Source organism: Lissotriton helveticus, chromosome 2_2 (genome assembly GCF_964261635.1).
Source record: "Lissotriton helveticus chromosome 2_2, aLisHel1.1, whole genome shotgun sequence".
NCBI classification, from domain to species: domain Eukaryota; kingdom Metazoa; phylum Chordata; class Amphibia; order Caudata; family Salamandridae; genus Lissotriton; species Lissotriton helveticus.
In genome coordinates this window covers 193,266,392-193,282,632 of record NC_136060.1, presented here as the reverse complement: position 1 = coordinate 193,282,632, position 16,241 = coordinate 193,266,392, and the positions used below count along the sequence as shown (strand labels likewise).

At 43.0% G+C, this 16,241-nt stretch overlaps 1 protein-coding gene across 6 annotated transcripts in view; it reads left to right on the top strand.

Annotated features, from left to right (window-relative positions):
- Positions 1-16,241, top strand: part of TBC1D1 (TBC1 domain family member 1) — a 990,385-nt gene that overhangs the window by 553,155 nt on the left and 420,989 nt on the right. For all 6 annotated transcript variants that reach the window (XM_078678347.1, XM_078678346.1, XM_078678350.1 and 3 more), the window contains exon 4: positions 6,196-6,300. In XM_078678347.1, the coding sequence (XP_078534473.1) occupies positions 6,196-6,300 (105 nt within the window). The remainder of the gene's footprint in view (positions 1-6,195; positions 6,301-16,241) is intronic.

Genomic DNA, 16,241 nt, shown 5'->3' with positions numbered 1-16,241 from the left:
CTTTGTCAGGGGGCAGCGACCCAGCATGGTGTTTACAGCGTGGTGTCCCCCTGGTGGTAATTCCTCACCAGGGCAGTATGAGCAGGAGTACCTGGCTTTTGGGTAAGTCCTCCCACTACGCCCTCTCTTTTCCTTACCGTGCGTTCGCGGGACGATCAGCCTTCTGCTTCAGGCTGCGTCGCTGTGCAGGCCTCCCAATCCTGCTCCTCACGTAGGCCTGGCGCCCAGGACCAGCTTCTGTGGCGAATTCGGGCCTTGGAACTGCTTACCGCTTGACTCTGGTGGGGGGGAATCTTATTATTCACAGCTCCGACGGGTCCGGTTACAATTTTGGAGGTAGGTTCTTCCGTCGCCATGCAGTTTTCGCTGCAGGTGGCAAGCGAGTGTCCCGGTCTCGTAGGCCAGCTCCTGCTGTGATGTATTTCAGCGCTCTTGGCCGTGAGGGCTCTGTCTTTCCCGGTTCAAACTTAAGGCCAATTGTTTTGCCTTACTTCCGACACCTCACTGCTTTGCTTTGGAGGGGAAAGGTGCCGAGACACATGATATTTGTCGGGCATGATGCGGAGCTCGTTTACAGAGCGCCCGATGCGGCTGCCATCTTGGCCACCACCAAACACTGTGTCCTAGGAATTCCAGTGCTCGTTACATTCAGTATAATCTCCTTTTGGTTAACCCTAATCAATATCTTGTAAATACCCTTGGAAAATGCCAAAATGACTTTGTATATAAACCTATGAGTGACCTTTGTTGACTGGAAATAAATTCCAAGGGTTTCTAAACCTATCTATCCCTGGTTATGAGACCCTCACATCGCTATGTCTTAACAAGAATGAGACTAGGTCTTGTCCACCATTTAGTTTGTGTATCCTAGTATGAAACCGCGACAAGTTTCCCCTTGTCCATGTGACGGGCATACTAAACCAAGCACCTTGCACTTTCTCCTCTTATGTGATTTGTATCAGAACTTTCGAATAGTTTTTTTTAAAACCACTTTAAAAAAAATATAACGTGACAACCACTAATGCTGCTATGAGTTTGCTATTTACATTAAGAGCGCCTGAGATTTGTTTCTATGCTGCTACATTTATTTTAAAATCAATTCATGCAAGGAAAAGTATGGTGTTTTAATTTTCATGTCATTATACTTTTTTTGTCTTATGAAGTTGTAATTGGATTTTTGTTGTGTTTGTATTTATTTGCTTTTATGGTTGCTACACTTTAACCGAATAAAGCTTATCAAATCGAATCGAAATCGACTGGGCAACTGGAAAACTGCAGACTCTGTGTTATAATCTACGAGGAGGCAAGTATAGTTATTGGGGTCAGAGTACGAAGATCACCTAGCCTGAGTTAGTCCGAGACATAGTCAAACAAATCATATTGCCAGAATACCCAACTCCAACAAACCAACGGTGGTAAATGTAACATTTGCATTTAGCTACAATTTTCACATCATCTCACTGTCTGCATTCAGATAGACTAAGTAATTTTGACACAGTGCGAGTTTCCCCGGTGGACATCTTGTAACAAGGGAGAAGCAGCATTCCCTTCCAGTCGTCCCTTCATAATTCTGTCTTCTCCGCACCATTGGCCGAACCCCCACTGCCAACACTAGAGATGTAGGTGCCATATGTTGATGGTCCTGTGCTCTCCAGGCCACTGGAATTAAGCTATCCAGGCTGATGAGGGCTGAAAGCCCGAAACCGGTCCTTGGATGCTTGTTTCCAGTGCAGGGAGGACCTGGCTTGGCAGTTCGGGCTGGACTGTTCCCATGGGGCACAGGGTCAAGACTTATTTGCATATGGCTGGGTTCAAACTGGAATGGCATGGTGAGCAAAAAAACGATGGATTTAGGCCCAGATCTCTGTACTGGGGTGAATGTATGACATTGTTCTGCATTCTGTCCATCAACTGTTGTTTTTGCATATGTTGATCTGAGGCTGCACTGCAGTGCATCCCTAGTAAAGAAGTTAAAATCGTGTACAACACCATTTTGATCGTTCCTTTGGTATCAGCTTGACACAGGGTAAATGTTATTTGTGGGGCTATGGCCCAAATAGTTCTTTAAATAGGTGTTATAAGGATTACTTGAGGACAGATGGTCTCAGGCTCTCAGTGAATACAGCACCTGCGGGTGAGGTCTGTATGCGAGCTGCATGTGGGGGTCAGAGGTTCCAACCTTTCTGGTTGGACCTAGATTTTATTACTCCAAGGTAGAATAAGCATTTGCAATGCAATAGGTCTCGCATTACTGAAAGTTTGAGCTATTGCTGTTGCAAACAATAATGCAACACCAATACCTCAAACTTTCAGTAATGCGAGACCTATTGCATTGCAAAGGCTTGTTTACAATATTGGAACTTTACAAAGGCGTGAGTCTCTGAGGCCCACTCTGAGCTTAAGTAAACCTGTGATTTATCATGACTGGCCTGAGATGAGGGTCATACAATGCAAGACCACACACAGCACACAGTGACATTCTAGTTGTGAAACGCTATTTCACTGCAGTTATTTTACAGATCCGTCCGACTCCCGATCCTTACTTACTTTTTTGGACAAACACAGAGAGAACACTCTGTGAAGTGAGTGCAGAAGAGGAAAACAGAAACATCCTTATTCTTGCGTGTATGTAGTGTGTGTGGTTCTATCTATATGCAACTGTCTGCGTACTGTGTCTTTGTGTGTGTGCGCGAGTATTTGATTTTGGGTTGGAATTTTCATGACTGAGTATGAAGTATTTGTGTCTGGGGTGTGTGCATCTATGCGTCTCTGTGTCTGTCTGCCTGAGTGTGTTATGCGTGCCCAGGTTAATGTTTCCCTGCCTGTTGCTACTAATGATTTCTCATGAAGTGCCATTCTGTTGTAAAAACAACTGCTTGCTTCTTGGTCCAGATGTTCCTATGTCAAGAGGAGGGCACAGAAGTTGACCCCCTCCCCCATGCTTCCACTCCTGATTACATTCCCCGAGACCCCGCGCCTTGCGTGCCTCTATTTCTCTCTGAACAGGTGTCAGCCCCAGCCTGTTCTTTGAACCACACACCTTCCCTACCAGGAACCCTTCATTGGCATTTATCGGGCTCACACCGGCACCCACTGCACACTTGTCAGAGAGCTGCTGTGGGAGCTGTGAGGTAATTGCTTACTTTTAAACACTTCCCCACCCCTCCATAAGTGTCCCACAAGAACCTGAGCGTGCTCGCAGCTGGTGGTATTGGGCTGTGTCAGTAAACCAACCAACGATGCTACATGCGCCTAGTCAGCAAATGCAACTGGAAGATTCCTCTTGGCCTCTCTCTAATGGCTTGGTTAAACACTAAACAGACATCTGATGTGACATTACAAACACAGATGCTAAGGGATGGCTATCCAGAGTCATCCCAGACTTATGAAAAAGTTTAAAAAGTTGCTGGAAAGTTTACCGAAGTCACCAGAGCCCAGGAGAAGAGGACGAGAGAGAGACGGAGAGGGGTTTAAACCGAGATCTGCCGCTGTAATAATCAGGACACCTCACCAAGCAGCCCTAAAAATGTCAAGCCATTTCAACAGGGGGCCAGCATATAATCCGTCAGAGGAAGTGAAGAGCAAGGTCAGTGCCCGAGCCGACGGTGAGATTAGGGCTGGCTTTACATGAGAATATTTTTCCATCAAACTGTTAATTCGGGTTCTACTTCTGTGATAACAGCGCTCTCAGACTTTGTGAAAAGGGGAACCGAGGCATGGAGAAAAGAAAAGATGTGCCCATGGTCACACAGTGTGGTCAAGCGATGGAATTGGAGGCACGAATTTGGTTCTCTTGGGGTCACTACTGGTCCCACCGTCTGCTTTGGAATACATTCAGGGACCAAACGTTGGTGACAATTGTAGGAACGAGGTCACAGCTGCCTTAAATCTCCACAGAGTGATGGAGCTGGGTTTAGAACAAGAAATCCCGGGTGGCGATGACACCCTGTGTGACACTCAATCGCAATACTCGCACGCAGGTGTGGGTGGGGGGGTGGTCTTGCAGGGGCCGGGGAATTGGAAGTAAAATAAACAAGGGAAATGAAACTAGTAGCGTGCATGCACCACAGAGGAGCGGGGGGAGGGAGCGTGCTAGCCACCGTCGGGAATGGGCGTTTCAAAGGCGGGACATTGTCCCGCCTTTGCCCAATCGTGTGCCGTTTAAAAAAAAAAAAAAAGCATGCGCAAGCCAATGCCAGACGGGGCAAGCAAAACCACACGCACAAGCGTGTGGTTAGCTTTCTAAACTCCGTACAAGAGGTCTCGCACTGTGCGAGCAGTGCTGCGCACTGCAACGCTAGTCACGAGACCTAAGAAGGAACTAGCCTTTGAGTCTTCACATGGGATTAACATAGCTGCAGCAATACTAGCCATCTGTATGTCTTCTTCATGTGGTTCAGTGTTGTTTCAGACCTCAGGCATATAGTGCTGTATGTCCTCTTTTTATAGGCGAGGTATAGTGGCTGTTTCTCTAACAGCGCTGTGATATCCTTTGCTTTGAAGGGTAATCACAGCTGTACAGACTTCACCAGGTAAGCCATCTCTATTCTGGTGGTGGTCTTACGAAGAGGCCATCTCACAGCAGTGGACATTGCTGTATACTCACTTCAGCCATAATGAGGTTTTCCTTATATTTTTTTGTCTCATTGAGACTACAATTTCCCACCATGAACATCACCTGTAGTCTCCCATGTTGTTGCACTCTGCCTATGGATTTAATGATTCGCTCTCTGGGTCCTACTGAAAAACGATGATTTTGGGACAGGGCTTTAACTGGCACCCAACTTTTTTCCTAAAACTTGACAGATGAGCGTCTGGTATAAATTAGCTACTCATCTCACATCTCAAATGCGTCAGGTGGGACTGGCTGAAGGTTACACCCACAGTACGCCCGGCTGGCCTGGTCTTTCTTTCCATTGGGTATTTCCCTGTCAGCTGTTAGAGGGGGCTACAAGAGGGTAAGAGACAGACAGAGGGAGGGAGGAAGGTGGAAAAATAGAAAAAATTGAGAGAATAATAGCGAATGGATGGGTCTTGATGGCAGCTATGTACGCCTAAATTTAATTTTGTAGCTCTTCTTTCTTTTCTCTTACATATCATTAGATACGTTTGGTGCTTTATATTTTATCCTCTTACTTTAATTTTTCTTTTGATATTTTATAGTACGTTGCTAGCTAGAATCAAGATTTACACATACAAATAAACAAAATTTTAATAGGTTCAAATTGAATCTGACATTTTGTTAATGTAGTATAAATAGATCTTTTTAAAAACACACTTGACCTCTTTGAAGAGAGGCACAAATTGACCGTGAAACCTGGTTTTGAAAATACCCTTTCATGCTCTTGTACATTTTCTACTAAAGGCTAAACCTCAGTCCTTGACTTGCACCTCCTGATCAATAGTACTTTGTTGAGTGAAGGTCACAGATCAGAAAGCTTCACAACAAGCAGTGCGCTTGCCTGCCAGAAGTTACTTTTTTCTCATCAGCCGTCCAATGTGCAAGAGCTGTAGTTCCATGATTGCATTTTCAATTCAATAAGTCATTTCCAGTCTTCATTTGTTAATGATGTCAAACGTGTAAATTGCAAACCTCTTTGCCTTCAAACACAAAATGTCCAGAGAACAAGAGATGTTTCAAGGAAATGTTAATGTTTCCTGTATCCAACCTTATAACAATATATAGTCAGGAAGGAGGTCTGAAACAATTGTCAAGGAGCCTCTTTCTAAGTTGTAGTCATGCGCTAGAGGCAAGGGCCTATAACAATGGGGAGGGCTTTTATTATTATCACCAGTAGCAGACGGGCTATAATGCTATTAGAGCATTCCATCCACTGAGGTTAGAAAGATCTGAAATAAACGGCGAAAAAGAGAAATATACACATTGTGTTGTTGGAGCCCAAGGGCCATACCAGCCATTAATGGCCCTAAGCTACTTCATTGTCTTCAAAGGAACTGAACATTACCTTGTTGTGATGCATGTGTTCTCTTCTACAGCTTGGGTGCATTATTCATGCACAGATATTTAATTAGTGATGTAGAAAATGACAGTGGTTTATGAAGTTACATTTTAAAAGCTATAGTTTTTGCTTGGTACATGTAACATTGCTTAGTGATAGTACACGGTCACTAAAAATATTGAGTGCCTTTTGTTTTTGCATTAATAATTTCCACTTTGCTTTCTCTCTCTTCTAGGGAATCCGACATGTGGATCACTTTGGGTTCATCTGCCGCGAGCCTCTCGAAAATGGAGGGTTCCATTTTGTCTGTTACGTTTTTCAGTGTACGAACGAAGCTTTGGTAGGTAGGCTAAGACAGTTTATACAGACGCTTTTATTTTTCATAAGACCAGTAAATATGTCTTTGTTCCGTGGAATTAAAGTCTACTTAAAAAAAACGCAAACAAATTCTAAGCACCTAGATTTCTCAAGAAACGCATGAAATTAAACATTATCGTTTTGTTATAGGTAAATGTCACATTTCTGAATTTCATAACTTGTTTATTAAAAAATCATAACATGTGTAGCGAATTCATCCACTTTTACCCATGTGTTTTTATTTTCTAAACACTGCTATGTTGATCTGAGTAAAGATTCTTCCTGTCTCAGTTGCCAGATAAAAGGTCTTTTCGATAAGTGACCATCCTGGAAATATTTATGTCTCAGACGAGCAGAACATCTTTAAACATATACACGGGCAGGATACAGAGTAGCACTATACTTTTGATGAGTATTCAGAAAGTACCACTGTGACATTACTTTTCACTGCAAACAAATGAAACCCTTAATTTCTAGCAAGTTAACTAGTGGCTCGCCACTTAAACCTACATTTTTTGAATAAAGAATCTGCCTGCTCCTGTACATTTACAATCAAGATATAAATCTAAAGGATAATACATCAAATTAAAAGCAAATTTGTAAATAATACTATTTTTTAGTGCAATGCAGAACTATGTGTAAGCAACCTTTGTTGACCGTGAAGATACCTAATTATCTTTAAAACTCAACCATAGTATTCTAAGATTCTTTCTGCACTTACTGAAAAAAAAAACCTTTTTGCAGCAATTGGCAATAAAAGTGACTCTTGTATTGTTGCCAGCTTCATGAGTTGGTTATTCCATTCTTCACTTTTCATAGGACAATCTGCTCAATGCTCCCTTAGCTACCGGTACAACTTTTCTAGATTTGTGTAGTAAGTATTAAAGGTTTTCACCTTCTACTAAATTTCACCTCCACTTCAGTCAACAGAACAATCCTTTCTGACTCCTCATTTAAAAATTCCTTAAATCTGTTTTATACTCTTAACATATGTTGAAACCTTCTTCCGCCTCCTGTTATGTTTCATACAGGTACACAGATATTGGCGCAGGTAGTAACTAAACCTTTCACCTATATTTCCCATGCCATTACACTACATGGCGGTTCTTGGTACTGACCTTTTACCTAGTTATGGTACTGCTTATAAGACGTGGGGTTTTCTCCGAAAACTAGCCTCATTCATTATGCATGAGGATTCTTGGAATCTCAGCAGGACTACCATCTCCTGCATAATAACTATGTATAAGGGTCATTCCTTCCGTCAACCTAGTCCGAGTTGACACAGGAAGGTAGATCCCCCGAGGGTACCACTTTCTGTATATAAACACCACATCTTTGCTGAGGCAGGAAGCGGAGAAAAGGACTTCCATGCTGACACACTGACGCGAGACGCTGAAGTTCCTGCACGCAGGCACTCCAGCTAGCAGTGGTCTGACATCCCTCGCGGGGTGTCCATCTCGAGACCAAGACAGGGTCCCACAGTCTCTCACTTCAGGTAATAGGGTTGGCTATATCCTAGGGGGTTTCTTGGCTCTACACCTACATACATGCTAGGTACACGTAGGTACATCAAAGTAGGGTTCCATTGTAGGAGTAAGCCTTATTATTGTCATGTATTTTTACACCTACCAGTATTCATTGTTTAGCACCATGGTAAGAATCTACCATCCTTTTACTCCATTGGTGCTTACAATCATTTATATCTGTTTCTGTCTTATGGTTGTTTCAGCACACCTATTTTACACTAAAATGAGGTTGCTTCAATAAATGCGTGTTGAAAAACGTCCCCACAGTTTATTCTGTGTATTTATCGGAGAAGAAGTGAGGATGAGTGACTGAGCGAAAAGTACTGTTCTGTTTCCACAATTCTGAGGGATCAGGGTTGTCATGTTTGATAGTTGCCAGGGACTATTCACTCCTTGGTAAGAGGAGCGTATAGAGGCACTGTGAGCTAGCAGGACTACAGACTAACCTATCCTGTGGGGATATCTGGAATCAGTCTGGATACCAATCCCATAGTTTATGTTGTCTAAAGGCGCAGATCCTATATAGATTTATAGGATCTACACAACACTCCTTCCTTTAACAGAACATGTCTGAATCAAGCATCTTTAACTTTGCCACCTAAACTGATAATCATTGCATTTTAAGCCCTATATCTCAGACATGTCTACGTGTATCTCGGTAATCTACATCATCTGTGCAAATACTTAAGAGATAGTATGTTCATTCAGCTTATCACAGATTTTTAATTATTTCTAAAAACCCACAAGAGAACCCTTCCTAACGGACTCCATATAGGTTAGGTATGACAAGCACACTTAACCTGGCTTTTTAGAAGTAAATGGTAATAGGACACAAACAAGGGTATATTGTAACATTTTGTGGTAAAATCTATTCTGTTTAGTGGGTTTCCAAAGGGTAATTTAGAAGTCAGTAAGTGGTGTTTGAAAAGTTACACTTTTAATCCAGCATGTTTATTAATTTGTTATTCACAACCCTTCTCTGAACAAGACTGTCCTCAATTTTTTTAATTCCACAATATAAAGAAGTGTGTGTCTTAGTAATTTGTTTTGTACTAAAGCTTCACCCACTAAGTTCTTTGAGCGAGCTCCAGCCTGACAGAACATTAACAGTCTTGGAAATATTATAATATAAAACATACACACCAACATTTTTTTATTTTCTCAGAAGAATTTTCTTATTTAGAAAATCAGGTATGAAATAATCATAGACAAACTTAAACAAGGGTTGTCCTAAACATCAAAAACATAATTTTCACAATTACAATCAAGTGCTCAAGTGAGTGATGGTGACAAGTGATGACAGTGTAATATAACAATAACATATATAGTTTCACATATATATCAGTCCAAACTTCAAAAAACTCGTTCCAACAATCACATATATTATTTCATCAAGGTTGAAACTTAGTATGGACAGATCAGTGTAATACAACGTCGACGTTTCGACCCTAGTATATGGTGCAAATTTTCTGGCAACCGTATCGGGTCTTCATCAGGACAGACAACAAGGGACAACCTGGGGGGGGAAATAAGGGTTTGTTTTAGTTCTAGGTGTGGAAAAGGGAATTCTAAAATCGCGAGCCAGTACCGAATCTGGCATAGCCTACATCCCTAGCCACTCTGGCCGCTCGCATTAAGTCTGGTTCTCCTGACGACCGCTGTCCGCCCTTGATACTACGGGACATCTGCCACTCCTTACCTGACTGTATCCTCCCCTTGCTTAACTCTTCTCTTCTTACCGGGACGGTACCCAGCTCCTTCAAGGAGGCCGTTCTGGTGCCTCTGTTGAAGAAGCCTGGAGCCGATCCTGCCGTCCCGGCGAACTATCGTCCTATCTCTCTTCTACCTTTCTTTTCTAAAATCTTGGAAGCCCATGTCACTGCCTGTCTCTCTAGGTTTATCGAGAGTTCTAACTTTCTCGAGTTAACCAGGCCGGTTTTCGACCTGGTCACTCTACGGAGACTGTGATCCTGGCCGTCCTGGACACCTTGAGAGACGGAGCTGACAAGGGTACCCCCCAGGCCTTGGTATTATTAGATCTGTCGGCCGCCTTCGACACGGTGGACCATAACATCCTTCTCCACTGTGTCGAACAGGCCGGCATCCAGGGCCTGGCGCTGGCATGGGTCAAATCCTTCCTCACTGGGAGATCTCAGACCCTCAGCCTTGGTACATTCAGGGCTCCCAGGGAGCATCTGCCCTGTGGGGTCCCCCAGGGCTCCTCCCTATCCCCTCTTCTCTTTAATCTCTATCTTCGCCCCCTTCTTTTTTCTCTGAGGCAGTGGGACGTCACCGTCTTTAATTACGCGGACGACCTGCAACTCATCTTTTCTTTAAACTCCCCCTCTGCTATCCCCAATTTCCAGGCAGTTATGTCCCATATCTTTCAGTGGATGTGCCAGAACCAGCTTAAATTGAACCCAGGAAAGACGGAGCTCCTCCTGCCTGGTAAGAGCGCCGTCCATTGGGGTCCACATTTCTGGCCGGCAGTGCTTGGCTCCCCTCCTATCCCGGTGGCCTCGGTGAAAAGCCTCGGGGTCACCATTGACGCTGGGCTTTCTCTTGGGCCGCAGGTGGGGACGGTGGTCTCCTCCTGCATGTTCCAACTGCGCAGGATTAGGAAGGTGGCTTACCTCCTCACCCCCGATGCTCTGCTGCAAGTTATCATGGCCCTCGTTCTCTCCCGCCTGGATTTTTCGAATTCCATCTATCATGGTTTACCTAAATGTTCCATCTATAGGCTGCAAATCATTCAAAACCAGGCGGCGAGACTGGCCCTCGGGATACCGAAATGGCAGTCTGCCAAACCCCTCCTCATCAAATTGCACTGGCTCCCTGTCAGCCTAAGGGCTGCCTTCAAGCTTGGCTGCCTTATTTTTAAGTCTCTCTCTGGCTCCTGCCCTGCTTTTTTGAAATCCCTCATTCGGTCCTATTGTCCTTCACGTAACCTCAGATCATCTCACTTACACCTCCTGGTTGTCCCCCCTATTAAACTCTGTAGATCCGGTGGTCGGAGATTCGCCTACCTTGGCCCCAAACTTTGGAACTCCCTTCCTCCCCCAGTTAGGCTCTCTAACACTCTCATCCAATTCCGTAAATCACTAAAAACCTGGCTCTTCCCACAATCTAGCTAATAGTCTCTCTGTTCTCTTCAGCACCCAACCAGCGCCATGAAACTCACGGTGACAGTGCGCTTTATAAGCACCCCCTTAACATAACATAACATAGCTCACCTGAGAATTTGGAGATTTTCCTGCTTTATGCCAATCGTCTGGGCAAGGAGAGCGTCAGCCGACACTCTCAGCAGTGAATCCGTCAATGCGGAATCTGTGGGTAATATTAAAAATCAATACCCAGCTGGCCTTCGGTATCTATAGAAGACAGCCATTCTTACCCGTACGTACCTTGTGCAATAAATGCCGTAAATTTCTTCACCAGCCGGTGAGAAAATGAAGATAAGGATTATATCAATTACCTGGAAGGAAAAGATGATTGGAGGCCTTAAGAAAATATGCCTTAAGAAAATATAGGTCTTATGTAAACTCAACATTGGTGATAAACCGTATTTGTTGTTGAATCTACCAAAATTAATGCTATCTTTAAAAGAAAACATTTATAGACTATCTCTCCTGCATTCCGAATAACAGTGGTGTCCTATTTACATAAACTGGGCGGTTTATTTGTTAATTTTTGTAAAGCAGTACGATATGCACCTTATCACTAAACCACCTTTAGTTTTACATAATCCTCAAGGAAATAATGTTTAAAAGGCACAGTATACGGTGCACGTTTTTCGAAACTGGGGGCTTAGTTTTAAAATCGTCAAGGAAACAAGAACGCCACTCTTGATATTTAAACAAGTGAAACAACCGGAATTCATGTCGGCAACGGAAAAGAAGGGAGCTGGTATAATGCGCTCAATTAATTTGTTTCCCCATTAGGGAGCGGAGGCACACACAAAGCGTACTTACTTGAAACACGAACAGCATATGTCTGTCTGTTTAGCCTCACGAAATGAATCATAAGTATGGGGCCGCGGGTCGCGTATGATTTTAAATCATTCAAGCGCGCCGCGTTGTCAGTCACGTCATCGCATTTGCCATACCAGCACATACCTACTCCTACGGTATACCCTAGGAGTAGGTATGTGCTGGTATGATCTCATGCTTCCTTCTATGGTTGGTCTGATAAGTAATTGATTAGATGCGATAAGTTACGGATAGTGTTTAGAAATGGCATATCCATTTTTATTACGAGATTCGTGAGCTTTTTGATCAAACAGTTCAAATGCCCATTTTTTTACTCCTCGCCATGTTTTATCTTTCACCTACGCCATAGGCGTCAATTACGAGAGGAGGCTCCGCTCCGGTTTTTTACTTTCGCCGATTACAAAGGCGATGACGTGACTGACAACGCGGCGCGCTTGAATGATTTAAAATCATACGCGACCCGCGGCCCCATACTTATGATTCATTTCGTGAGGCTAAACAGACATACATATGCTGTTCGTGTTTCAAGTAAGTACGCTTTGCGTGTGCCTCCGCTCCCTAATGGGGAAACAAATTAATTGAGCGCATTATACCAGCTCCCTTCTTTTCCGTTGCCGACATGAATTCCGGTTGTTTCACTTGTTTAAATATCGAGAGTGGCGTTCTCGTTTCCTTGACGATTTTAAAACTAAGCCCCCAGTTTCGAAAAACGTGCACCGTATACTGTGCCTTTTAAACATTATTTCCTTGAGGATTATGTAAAACTAAAGGTGGTTTAGTGATAAGGTGCATATCGTACTGCTTTACAAAAATTAACAAATAAACCGCCCAGTTTATGTAAATAGGACACCACTGTTATTCGGAATGCAGGAGAGATAGTCTATAAATGTTTTCTTTTAAAGATAGCATTAATTTTGGTAGATTCAACAACAAATACGGTTTATCACCAATGTTGAGTTTACATAAGACCTATATTTTCTTAAGGCATATTTTCTTAAGGCCTCCAATCTTCTTTTCCTTCCAGGTAATTGATATAATCCTTATCTTCATTTTCTCACCGGCTGGTGAAGAAATTTACGGCATTTATTGCACAAGGTACGTACGGATAAGAATGGTTGTCTTCTATAGATACCGAAGGCCAGCTGGGTATTGATTTTTAATATTACCCACAGATTCCGCATTGACCGATTCACTGCTGAGAGTGTCGGCTGACGCTCTCCTTGCCCAGACGATTGGCATAAAGCAGGAAAATCTCCAAATTTTCAGGTGAGCTATGCCAGATTCGGTACTGGCTCGTGATTTTAGAATTCCCTTTTACACGCCTAGAACTAAAACAAACCCTTATTTCCCCCCCAGGTTGTCCCTTGTTGTCTGTCCTGATGAAGACCCGATACGGTTGCCAGAAAATTTGCACCATATACTAGGGTCGAAATGTCGACGTTGTATTACACTGATCTGTCCATACTAAGTTTCAACCTTGATGAAATAATATGTGATTGTTGGAACAAGTTTTTTGAAGTTTGGACTGATATATATGTGAAACTATATATGTTATTGTTATATTACACTGTCATCACTTGTCACCATCACTCACTTGAGCACTTGATTGTAATTGTGAAAATTATGTTTTTGATGTTTAGGACAACCCTTGTTTAAGTTTGTCTATGATTATTTCATACCTGATTTTCTAAATAAGAAAATTCTTCTGAGAAAATCAAAACATTTTGGTGTGTATGTTTTATATTATAATATTTCCAAGAATGATATTGTGAAATATATTTGAAGGGCTGTGTATGAAGAATTGCCATTTGACAAAGAGATTTGTGCAAACCCTAACAGAACCATTGTTTTGTATATATCTTAGAACCCAGGTTCTGAGGCTCACCGGGCCACCCCATTATATTTAATGGTGACCGAACATTAACACTGGATGCCCAAAGATAGGGAAGGTTGTTTCCCAGCATACGTTTGGTGTCACCGTGCATTTCTGATAGTAGGTGGGTGCTGTGATGTAGTGGATGGCAGTCTACATGTATTTCACCTGACTTGCCATTGCTTCAACTTTTTGATGGTGGCACTTTCAAATAGGCTTCCCATATTTACCTTAGAGGTTAGCAATCCTTGAAAACAAATGTATTGATTTCTGTTTCTAATGTCATGCTGTGGACCTCTTCACTGAACATATGTTGCTGGATATACAAGTCACTAACCATCAACATATTAGTTTTTCCAAAAGTCTCCTGCTGTACTAATATTCCTGCCAGGCCCCCATTGGTACCAGTTTCTTCCTAAAGGAACCTTTCTTTCTTAAATTGGTGTATAAGATAAACACGCGGGAAAATGGAATTGTGATCGGATAGCCATGTGTACTGCTTTGCCTCTGGCAGCATCTACTCCTAACTGAAGCATTTTCATGATTGCTTCACTGAGAGTACCAAATGCAATCAGAGGATGCTACAAACAGATTGTACATTGCCTGCTACCTGCTCCCTCTTCAGTGAACTGGAGTAGTTCATTTCTCCTGAGGTAACTTTTCTCACTGTTCCCACTGCCACAATGCACTTGGCGAGCTGCACGAGAGCCAGCCTTGCCCATGGTCGGTATCATGCTAAAATGATGTCGAGGATTGTCAAGTATTTCTGAGAGACCGAAACAAAAAGCAAACCGGCTTTGAAGCATTTCATTTTTAACAATTTTTTACTACTAGGGATTATTATAATCCTTTCACAATGGACACCAGCTGTAAACACCTTTGTATAGTTAACTTTACATTCATCATTGCTGTAGCGTTTAACTTCTGACCTTTTTAGGTATTTATCTAAAGCATTTTCAATATATGTACCCCTAACTTTTTCAGGACTGTAGGAAAATGCCTCTTTTTACGTAGTCACCTCCATTTTTTGTGGACTGATGCTGTTGGTTTTTTCACTCTCTGCACTTGGACTCTGCTAACCAGGCGCCATTGTGTTGAAATTGGCTATGCTCCTAATCGGCATATTTATCTTATCTATATCTCCCCATTATATGGTGCAAAAGGCTACCCATAGGCCTTAAGTTAAAAGTCACAAGTGGACTGTAGCACCTATACTTCACTCTGCCTCAGTGCAGAGTAAACATTGCTTTGGGGAGAGGTGTGGCGCCGCGGCCAGGGCGACTGACGCTGGAATCTGGGGATCAGGGTTCGATCCCCGGCTCCGGCGGCAGGTTAGCCCAGCACCATGTGACTCTGGGCAATAGCTTGCTTAATCTTCCCGACGGCCCCCAGCGCCTAGAGACCCTTACGGGTGATTGAGCGCTTTACAAATGTGGATTATTATTATTATTATTATTTTAGGTCAACCATTGTAGCTTGAATGTGGCAGGTTAAAAACTGTAATTTGACCTGTCAAAATCAACCATTTTGACAGCCCTAAACCTTTTAAATATGAATAAGTCACCACCTAAGTAAGCCTTTGTGCCCAAAAGGCAATGTGCATGGTATTTAAAAGTAGAAATTATTGCAATATTATATTACACATGTTGTGACAGTTAAAAAGACCCAACAGCTATTTTCTCTGTAGCAAGGCTGGCTGCTCCATAGGAAAATATTGGGATAAAATAAACATTTAATAATGAAATCTACAGCTATTAAACAGCCACAAATTGTATTATTGGAGTCTGTAATATTTATCAATAGCCCAATCCACTGGTGAAGCCAAATTTCTAGTAAATATTAAGGAAAGGGTATTTTTAGAAAAGTACCTTTTCCCTGCCTGAAATCTACATTATTGACAATTGTATCCCTCTGAGTGCTTAGCCCTGAATGAGGTGTGAAAAGTGCTTCAAGAGCAGAAGACAAAAACTTGGGGGTGTGGAAGTGTTGATGTTCCTCTGGCAGGATGTCTATTTGGCTTCCTCTGTCACAGAAAAAATATTAGCTGACACATGGGCAGGCCCTTCCTTTGTTCCCTGTTCATGCAGGTTCCAGTCACAGTGGGGAGGAATCTGCCCTCATAACTGATGTGAAGTGACCACAAAGGAGGGGCTGCTCATTTCCTTGGCCACACCTCTGGGGTAGACACACAGGCTATGCACTTGTTTTCATGCAGGGCAACCTCTTTAGACCAGTCTGGATCTATGGAAGAACAAAAGATACCTGAAGGGCTGGACCTTCTCCCACTTGTATGCCGGACAAAGAAGTGGATTCCACATGAGAGTTGGCTGACCTCCTCTTAAGCTAGAAGGACACAAGCTGCAAGAAGCCCTGTTCCTGAAGAGCCTACCTGGCCATTTCCAACTGGACCTGCCCTGGACCCTGCTGGTGACTTGTGCTGGTTTCAGTCTTGTTTCAATTGGGCCTGCCCTAGTCCCTGCTGGTGGCTTCTGCTAGAGTCAGTCTTGTCCCAAGTGCTATACCCGAGGTTCAGAAA